This window comes from Physeter macrocephalus, chromosome 11, assembly GCF_002837175.3.
Source record: "Physeter macrocephalus isolate SW-GA chromosome 11, ASM283717v5, whole genome shotgun sequence".
NCBI lineage: Eukaryota > Metazoa > Chordata > Mammalia > Artiodactyla > Physeteridae > Physeter > Physeter macrocephalus.
The window spans coordinates 134,162,402-134,173,465 of NC_041224.1; the positions used below are offsets into that span (position 1 = coordinate 134,162,402).

The 11,064-nt window shown below is 37.6% G+C and overlaps 1 protein-coding gene across 5 annotated transcripts in view; it reads left to right on the forward strand.

Moving 5' to 3' along the window:
* The window catches only part of GNG2 (G protein subunit gamma 2), a 218,494-nt gene extending 209,598 nt beyond the window's left edge, over nt 1-8,896 (forward strand). For all 5 annotated transcript variants that reach the window (XM_028495858.2, XM_024118332.1, XM_055088430.1 and 2 more), the window contains one exon: nt 8,449-8,896. In XM_028495858.2, coding sequence (XP_028351659.1) covers nt 8,449-8,577 — 129 coding nt within the window. In that variant the 3' untranslated portion in view covers nt 8,578-8,896. The remainder of the gene's footprint in view (nt 1-8,448) is intronic.
* The last annotated feature ends 2,168 nt before the right edge of the window (nt 8,897-11,064 follow it).

Below are 11,064 nucleotides of genomic sequence, written 5' to 3' on the forward strand. Positions count from 1 at the left end.
GGGCCACAGGTCCTGACCTGATTGCTTCTCTTCCCTTCCTACCCAATTCCGTGTGGATCTTTCTTTCAGAATTGGTTGTTCAGGAGTTTTCTGCCAGTTTCCAGTTAGTTTTCAGTGAGAATTGTTCCACATTTAGGTGTTTTTGTTGTATTTGTGGGGGGAGGTAAGTTCCAGGTCCTCCTACTCTGCCATCTTGATCACCTCCCAAATTTGAGATATTTTTGTAGGAAGAATCAACAGGATGGAAAAGGGAGAGATTACCTAAAGTTACTGGTGAAATCTTCATGGAAGAACTAGGACTAGGAATGTGAAATGTAAAAGAATCTGTATGCACAATGTTAGCAAGGATAGTTAGAAAGCAAGAAGATTTGCCAGGCAGACTATTGCTGTGACTCACTGAAAAGTAAGGAACAAGGATGAAGCTATGGGTTCGAAAGAAAGACCATTCATAAAGATTAAGTCAAGAGCACTGAGACTCGTGACTCAGGTACTCACGAGCTGTGAGAACTAGGGCAAATGTTTACCTAATGAAGCCTCAACTTCACACATTAAAAATGAGGATAATAATAATAGCTTGTGACCCATAATGTTGTTGTAAGGATTAAATAAAATACTGTATGTAAAGTGGTTAGCACAGTTCTGACATGTAGCAAGGGCAGATAAATATTAGCAATTGTTCTAATTACTGCTAGGATTCTGACATTGTATTGGACCATCACCCACAGGAGATTGCAATCTAGTTGAGGAAACATGATAAAACGCATGATATATTTTTAGAAGGAAATTGTTCAGAGTCAAGTGTTCAAATACAAGATATGAGCAACTCTAAGCTATTAAATTTTGCCCAGTATTATACTTTCTGTATCATAAAAAGATTTTGACAGTTCCTGCCACATATTTGTATGTGAGCATTGCAGATGAGTAGGGATACTGTTGGATCTCTTGTTAACAAGTAAGTTTTACATATTACTATTGTCCAGTCTCTGCTGCTTGCAGCTAAGCTCCCATTTGGCATAATAATGACTACAGCTCAATTAAAAAAAACAAAACAAAACAAAAAAGAGGTAATTGAGATTCTGAAAGTCTGTTCTTTGCTTTCATTTAGAGGAACTAAGACAAGAACAGGCTGTTTCCTTTCATTCGGTCATAATAGCATTTCATAAAGATGCACAAAGAATTTCAATCAACCTTTGGAACTACCCCTACATTTGAGTAGTTTGTATGTAGATGGCTGTGGCTTAATGGCAAAACATTAACATTCAAGTACTTCTTCTGCTGTGTACTTTGCTATATGACGTTGAACCACTCATGCAATGTACTGAGCCTAAATTTTTCATCTACAAAAGGAGGATAATAGTTCCTACCTCAGGATTATTTTGTAGATCAATAAAGAAAACTTAATGTCTGGAACAAAATAGAAACACAATAAAAATATTTTTATAAGCAATGTAATACCTATTAGAGAGTGAGAATTTACGTCAAAACTTGTAACAGGAGACAAAGAAAGTCATTATATAATGATAACTAGGTTAATTTATTAAAAGGATACAATAATCATAAATATATACACACCCCAAATCAGAGTACCTATTTAGCAAATATTAACCATTAGTACCATTAAGCAAATATTAACAGACCTAAAGGGAGAAATAGACAATACAATCATAGCTGGGAACTTTAATACCTCACTTTCAACAATTGATAGATCATCCAGACAGAAAATCAAGAAGGAAATGTTGAACTTGAACTATACTTTAGACCAAGTTAACCTAACAAACATATACAGAACATCGCATCCAAGAGCCACAGAATATACATTCTTCTTAAGTGCACAAGGAACATTCTCTAGGATAGGTCAAATGATAGGTCATAAAACAAGTCTTGGCAAATTTAAGAAGCTTGAAATCATAGCAAGAATCTTTTCCAATCACAATTGTATGAAACTAGAAATCAATAACAGGAGTAAAACTGAAAAGTTTACCAATATGCAGAAATTAAACAACATACTTGTGAATAACCAGCAATAGATCAAAGAAGAAATAAAAAAAAAATTTTTTTTTAATCTTGAAACAAACAAAAAGAGGAAACAAAACATACCAAAATGTATGGGATACAGCAAAAGCAGTTCTAAGAGGGAAGTTTATAGTGATAAACACCTACATTAAGAAAAAACTAAAAATGATTTCAAATAAACAACCTAACTGTATACCTCAAGGAGCTAGAAAAAAAATAGCTTAAGCACAAATTACCAGAAGGAAGCAAACACAAAGAGCAGAAATAAATGAAATAGAGACCAGAAAAACAACAGAAAAAATCAGCAAACATAAGGGCTGTGTTTTTGAAAAGATGGAACAAAATTGACAAACCTTTAGCTAGACTAAGAAAAAAAGAAAAGACTCAAATAAGTAAAACTGGAAATGAAAGAAGAGACATTACACTGATATCACAGAAATACAAAGGATCCTGAGACTACTTATGAACAATCACATGCAACAAATTGGATAACCTAAAAGACTTGGATAAGTGTTTAGAAATACATAGCCTACAAGACTGAATCATTAAGAAATAGAAAATCTGGTGACTTCCCTGGTGGCGCAGTGTTTAAGAATCTTCCTGCTAATGCAGGAGACATGGGTTCAAGCCCTGATCCGGGAAGATCCCACATGCCATGGAGCAACTAATCCTGTGCGCCACAACTGCTGAGCCTGCTCTCTAGAGCCCGTGAGCCACAACTATTGAAGCCCGCGTGCCTAGAGCCCATGCTCTGCAGCAAAGAGAAGCCACCACAGTGAGAAGTCCATGCACCACAATGAAGAGTAACTCCCACTCTCTGCAACTAGAGGAAGCCCATGCACAGCAATGAAGACCCAACTCAGCCAAAAATAAAAAATAAGTAACTAAAATTATTTTTTTAAAAAAAGAAAGAAATAGAAAATCTGAACAGACTAATTACTAGTAAGGAGATTGAATCAGTAATCAAAAATTTCCCAATAAAGAAAATCTCAGGACCAGATGGCTTTCCTGGTGAATTCTACCAAACATTTAAAAAATTAATGCCAGTTCTTCTCAAATTCTTCCAAAAAATTGAAGAGTAGGGAACACTTCCAAACTATTTTACAGGCCAGCATTACCCTGATACCAAAGCCAGATAAGGACATTACAAGAAAAGAAAACTGTAAACCAATATCCCTGATGAATATGAATGCTAAAACTCTCAACAAAATATTAGCAAACCGAATTCAACAGCACATTAAAAGGATCATATACCACAAACGAGTGGGATTTATTCCTGTGATACAAGGATAGTGCAATGTGTGCATGTCAATAAATGTGATACATCACAATAATAGAGTGAAAGATAAAAATCATATGATTGGGGCTTCCCTGGTGGCACAGTGGTTGAGAGTCCGCCTGCCAATGCAGGGGACACAGGTTCGTGCCCCGGTCCGGGAAGATCCCATATGCCACAGAGCGGCTGGGCCCGTGAGCCATGGCCGCTGAGCCTGCACGTCCAGAGCCTGTGCTCCACAACGGGAGAGGCCACAACAGTGAGAGGCCCGTGTACCGCAAAAAAAAAAAAAAAAAAAAAAAAAAAAATCATATGATCATCTCATTTAGACGCAGAAAGAAAATTTAACAAAATACAACACCCTTTTATGATAAAAACTCTCAACAAATTGGGTATAGAAGGAATGTACCTCAACATAATAAAGTCCATATATATCAAGCCCACAGCTGACATCATACTCAATGGTAAAAGATTAAAAGCTTTTCCTGTAAGATCAGAAATAGGACAAGGTTACCCACTCTCATGACTCTATTTAACATAGTACTGGAAGTCCTAGCCAGAACAGTCAGGGAAGAAAAAATAAAAGTTATTTAAATAGAAACAAAAAAAGAAATTGTCTCTGTTTGTAGATGATGATCTTATATAGAGAAAACCCTAAAAATTTCACCAAAAAACAACCAAAAAAAATCCTGTTAGAGCTAATCAATGAACTCAGTAAAGGAGCCGGATAAAAAATCAACATACAAAAATCAATTGTGTTTCTGTACACTAACAATGAAATAACTGAAAAAGAAATAAAGAAAATCCCATTCACAATAGCTTCAAAAATAAAATACTTAGGAATAAATTTACTCAAGGAGTTGAAAGATCTGTACACTAAAAATTATAAGACTCTGATGAAAGAAATTAAGACATAAATAAATGGAAAGATATCCTGTGTTCATGGGTCAGAAGAATTAATATATTTTTTTAATTTTTGAATTTTATTTTTTTTTTTTACAGCGGGTTCTTATTAGTCATCAATTTTATACACATCAGTGTATACATGTCAGTCCCAATTGCCCAATTCATCACACCCTTATTAGTCATCAATTTTATACACATCAGTGTATACATGTCAGTCCCAATTGCCCAATTCATCACACCACCACCACCACCACCACCACCACCCCCCCGTGGCTTTCCCCCCTTGGTGTCCATACGTTTGTTCTCTACATCTGTAAAATGTCCATACTACCCAAAGCCATCTGTAGATTCAATGCAATCTCTATCAAAATTCCAATGGAAGTTTTCACAGAAAATAAAATAAATCATAAAATTCATATGGAACCACAAAAGACTCCAAATAGCCAAAGCAATTCTGAGAAAGAGGAACAAAGCTGGAGGCATTACACTCCCTGATTTCAAACTATATTACAAAGTTATAGTAATAAAAACAGTGTGGCATAAAAAATAGACACATGAAACAATGAAACAGAATCAAGAACCCAGAAATAAACCCTAGCATATACTGTCAACTAATATTTGACAAAGGAACCAGAGTGCTTGATGGGAAAATGACAGTCTCTTCAATAAGTGGTGTTGGGAAAAATGGATAATCACATGCAGCAAAGTGAAACTGGACTCCTGCCTTATTCTACTCACAAAAGTTAACTCAAAATGGATCAAAGACTTCAATATAAGATCTAAAACTGTAAAACTCCTAGAAGAAAACATAGAGGAAACAGGCATTGACATTGATCTTGGCAATGATTTCTTGGATATGACACCAAAAGTACATGCAAGAAAAGCAAAAATAAATAAGTGCAACTACATGAAACTAAAAAGCATCCACACATTAAAAGAAAGAGTCAACAAAATGAAAAAGCAAACTATGGAATGGGAGAAAAATGTCAAACCTTGTATCTGATAAAGGGTTAATGTAAAGAATTCATACAACTTAATAGCAAACAAACAATCTGATTTAAAAATGGGCAGAGGAACTGAATAGACATTATTCCAAAGAAGATATAAATGTCCAACAAGTGTGTGAAATGATGCTCAATACCACTAATCAGGGAAATGCAAATTAGAACCACAATGAGATATCACTTTACACTTGTTAGAATGGCTATTACCAAAAAAGACAATCAATAACAAGTGTTGGCAAGGATGTGGAGAAAAGGGAACCCTTGTGTACTATTGATGGGAGCATACATTGGTACAGCCACTATGGAAAACAGTACAGAGGTTCCTCAAAAAATTAAAAATAGAACTATCATAGGCTCTAGCAATCCTACTTCTTATATATATATATGTAATATATCAAGATCTCAAAGAGGTATCTGCACTTGCATATTCATGGCAGCCCTATTCACAATAGCCAAGACATGGAAACAACCTAAGTCCATCTGCGGATGAATGAAGAAAGAAGGTGTATTATGTATTATATATTTACAGTGGAGTATTATTCGGCCATGAGAAAGAAGGATATTCCGCCATTTGGGTGGACTCAGAGGGCATTATGTTAGTGAGACACGTCAGACAGAGAAAGATGAATACCGTCACTTATATGTGGAATCTAAAAAACCTGAACTCAGAGAAACAGAGTAGAATGGTGGTTGTCAGGGGCTGGGGGTGGTGAGGGATATGGGGAGATGTCAGTCAAAGGATACAAACTTCCAGTTATAAGAAGAATAAGTTCTGGAGAGCTAATGTACAATATGGTGACTGTAGTTAACAAGTCATACTTGTTAACTACATACTTGAAGTTGCTAAGAAAGTAACTCTTAAATGTTCTCACCACAATTAAAGAAAAAGGTAATTATGTGAGGTGTTAGGGGTGTTAACTAACCATACTGTGGTAATCATTTCACAATATAGAAGTGTATCAAATGATTACACTGTATACCTTAAACTCACACAACATTATATGTGAATTATATCTCAGTGGAGCTGGAATAAAGATAAATAAAAAATGATTTACAATTTAAAAATAGTGAGACTGACTTTTACACAAATATGCTATACTGGGTTGAAGAGCATCCCCTAAAATTGATGCCCACCTAGAACCTTAGAATGTGATCTTATTTGGAAGTAGGGTGTTTGTAGATGTAATCAAGTTAAGTTGAGGTCATACTGGATTAGGGTGGGCCTAATCTGATGACTGGTGGGTAGGATATTTGGACATAGGCAAAGAGGAGAATGCCATGTGAGGACAGAGGCACACAGGAGAGAATACCGTGTGAAGGTGGAGGCAGAAAGTGGAATGATGCATCTACAAGCCAAGGTACACCAAGTGCCAGCGACCACCAGACACTGATTGAGAAGCATGGAACAGATGCTTCTCCATCAAAGCCTCCAGCAGGGCCCAACCCTGCCGACACTTTGATCTCAACCTTCTAGCCTCTAGTACTGACTGAGGGAATAAATTACTGTTATTTTAAGCCACCTAGATTGGGTTTTGTTTAGCCAGAAAGAGGAAACTAACACACATATCAGTACCTATACCTCTTTATATCAGTCAGCATAGACTCGGTTTTGTTGCAGTAGCAAAAGTCTGTCTCCTCTGATTCTTAGAGGCTACAATAGCAAAGATATACTTTTCGTTCTTCTTCTCACCCACATGTCATCACAGATAGCTGCCACTCCACACCATGTTACCTTCAAGCAACCTCTACCTGGAATATTGCCTCTATCTGGTCTGAGATAAACGGAAGATAGAGTCCAAACATTCAAAGATTTATGGGATTAGAAGATGAAATTGATTCTCATTTCCAACCTGTAAACTATAATATTGAAAAGCCTTTAAGTGACAAAGTTCTAATCAACTCAATCCTGGGACAAGGAACAAATCAAGAGTATGGCCACCATGTTTTACTGAAACCTCTGAATCAATTAAGGTGGTTTACAGTAAATTATTTCAGTTAGACAAAATGGCAGAGGCAAACTATGCATTGGTTCTTGAGGCTTCTTCCCCAAAGTGACTCACATCACTTCTACTCAAGTCTCATTGGCCAGAGCAAGTCTGATGCCATTGTATGGGTATGTATAACCCACATATAGGAGGGGCAGTGAATCTTTTCAGAAATACTACAATTTCCCCAGTCTTACCGAGGATTATCCTTTCAGTAGTCACTTTGAGAGGCTATTTTAGTAGTACAGTGATGTGGAAAATGTTTGGAGTGATTTCCAGAGCAAACGTTTGAGGTCACATAAGAAATTGACTCTTGACTTTATGGTTTTTGACCCCCAGTTGCATTCCCCAGATGCATCATCATCCACCTAGTCCCCAGATGTGGTTACAAATAACTTTTAGTTTACTACCCCAAATTAAATCCCCTCTCAAGTAGTGAAAATTTGCCACTGTCAAAGCTGATCAAAGGAAGGTACTCCAGAAGACTACCAACAAGGAGCTACAGAAGTGTTGTGAGAAGTGTTATGAAGCAACAGCATCACTGAGATCACTGACCAGCCTCCCAGTGGGACTCCCTAAAGGGTGCAATGCTTGATTAAAGGAATATATATAATGTGTAATAAATTATAACATACTAATATATTATCATACATAATGTATATAAAATATAAGAATGCATAACATATAAGGTTATGTGTGTATGTATAAGTATATAATATCTCTGATGTGTTTGTTAAAAAAGGAAATCAACATGGCTTTAGGCATCCCTAGCACAATTTCTGAAGCAGAGAGACACAACTACAGAATGATAATGATGGCCAGCCTATGTGGAAATCTTCCTATGTTCCAGGCACTAAATGATTTATGTGAATTACCTCACTTAATCCTTGCAGCCAGGGCTGGGACTAGGACGAGGGAAGCAACCTACCTGGGGCACAGAATTTAAGGAGACACCCACTCTCAGGGCTGGACAAATACAAGGTTGATATTTGCATGACCCTGAACGCCCCCTTCAGTGTTGTACCCTCAGAGCCTCACCTCACCCTAATCCCGGACCTGCTTGTAACAATCCTGTAAGGTCAAGATCATCGGCTCCTTTCTTTGCAGATGAGGAAACAAGAGGCTTATGGGGGATGAGTCTCTTGCTTCACTTGAACCCAGGCAGTTTGGACACGCAGGCCTGAGCCTTGACTCGTGGCGCCTGCATCAATGCCTTCGTCGACGCCCCATCTCAAGTTTTGGTTGTTTTTGTCGTCTTTTCCAGGTGTCCAAGGCAGCTGCAGACTTGATGGCCTACTGTGAAGCGCATGCCAAGGAAGATCCCCTCCTGACGCCTGTTCCGGCTTCAGAGAACCCATTTAGGGAGAAGAAGTTTTTCTGTGCTATCCTTTAAGTCTTCAAGAGGAGCCTAAGGAGCCTCGGGGCTCCAGGGACACTGATGTAGAGTTTTTAGCAAAGTGGGCGCCTTTCTAGTCCACAGCATTTAAAGAGAGGGAGGAGAACCATCCTGGAGACTCCAGGCTATGCATGTTTAAAGAACTGGTCCCCTTTATGAGAATGAGAGCTGATCCACACCCCGAGTTAAGAGATCTGATGTCTGCAGAATTGTCTGGAGGAGGGGAGTATGTAAAGATAAAATCGGTGTCATTTCTTTCCTGCTATCCCTCCCAAACCTTATGTTTCTGCTTCATATTTAAAAAATAAAACAGACAGCTGTACTGAGCTCAGATATGTATGACCTTCTTGGAATGAATATTGCCTTTAGAATACCCTTTGACGAGCTGAGTCGTCCAGTGTAGGCGCGGTTCGGTTTAATGGCATTGATGTTTCGTCTTTGTGCCTTTCTTTTTCTTTTTCCCTTCTCCCCTACCCCTCCTTCCACCCCTCCCCATTAGAGTAGTAAAGAGATAAGGCTGGATTTGTCTGTAAGATTGAACTCAAAGGATGAGCACCCAAAGGGTTTAAGGAGATGTTCCCCGTGGTTTATCCTCATGGTAATAACAACAACAACAAATGCCGGTTGTCTGTATTCTTTTATCACTGTTCCTAACATTTGTACATAATAGCTTTGATTCTGCAAGTAAAAGTAAATCATGTGTTGTGACTGGTGCTTTCATATATTTGTGACAATTTTTGAGTAATACTGCATGAAAATGTCCCCATGTTACATCCATTCAGTTTGACTATAAAGTAAAGAAAAAGTTTTACTATAAAGTTTAGAAAAAGAACGAAAGAGAAAGGAAGCTGGGGAGGAAAAAACTCAGTATCTTGAAAATTGAGATTACTTCAGAGCCTTAGCCATGCCTAAAATACCTCCTAGTTAACAGTGGCGTCAACACCTCTTCAACATATTTTCCAGGATCCAAAGCATTTTGGTTTGATCCAGTACCCAGGGCATCACAGGGAGCACCAAGTGACAGAGGAAAGGATTCACCCTGAGTTGGGAAGTGCTTTTATTGAAGAGTCAGAGCAAATTCCCTTTTTCCCTGAATCACAGAAATTCTGGATTGAAAGAAGCCTTTCTGTGCTGTTCTTAACAAGAAAAAACATGGCCTTTATTTGTTTAAGTATCAGGAGAAATAAACCCACAACTCCAGACCAACCCCACTCTCAGAATCTGGCTGCTCATGGGCTAGGGAGAAGGGGGCAGCTGCTGCCCCCAGCAGCTCCATCAGAAAGGGTTCTGGCTCTTTTTGCCCCTGAAATGACCTTTGTTTTTTACCCACCAAAATTTTCAATCGAATCTTTTCTTTGTTTTTGTTCTCTGCTTTGTTTGTTAGAGTCTTATTTACAAACTTCCTTGCAGCTTGAGCTCTCTCTTCCCAAGAAATGATATTGAAAGTGACTTTTCTTTGTGGCTCCAGCCTCCACCAGCAATGGGAGGTCTGGAAGTCTGTCTCACTTTTTTCTGTGTCATTCCCAGGCAGGTGTGGGCTCTCTTACAATTCCTTGTTTGCTTTGAAATCCCGAAAGACCATTTCTGAATTAATTTTATTCTCTTTCCATTCTCTTCCTCCCACTAAAAAAAAAAAAGATGGAAAGGAAGGAAAAAAAGAAGATAAAAAGATGTAATATGCCAAGGACACATCTTGAAACAGACTTGATAAACATTCTCCTTAGCTCCTTGTATGGGCATGATGGTAAAAGAATAAATACATCCAATTAAAACTCATGCCTGGGGAGGGGGAAGAGAGTATTAAGACATTGTGAAATGTATGAATGCACTCCTATAAGCAGATACTTCTGTTCAAACCTTGGAATTTTGCTACGGTCAGTGGGACACTGAAGAAGATTTAGCAGGGAAAAACCCTAGCAGAGTATTTATTAAACTACAGTATTGTACCATTGGCTTACAATACTGTGGAATCAGCTAAAAGCCAACCACATTTTTAAAATGAGTGGAAATATGAATTGAATACGTGGTCACATAAAAACAACTGTGAATAAAGTACTCTTTGGTGGTGATTAAGGCATCATTATAAGACCCTGATGCTTTTCATAATCCACACCATTTACTTTTCTCAGAAGGACTCTATATTTTCATGTAAAGCTAGGTCTTTGGAGCAATTAAAATGGCATTAAAATTTTTAGGAATACAGCTCTGGTAGTTAAATTTAAGGAAGTTCCAAACTGCATGTGACCTTGTTTATCAAAGGAGAAAGAAGGCAGAAAATACACAGCCCATCTGAAGTTAAATTTAAGAAAAATGTTTGACTCTTTCATAATTTCATGTGCTACAGAAGGGAATTATAATCCCAGAATTTTTCTATGAGTTTTGATTTATTGGCATTTTTACTTGTTAAGGGGGAAATAATCTTTTGATTACTTATGCCTCTAAAGAGTTTTAATTCTTTTAGAAATTTAACAATCATTTTCACCA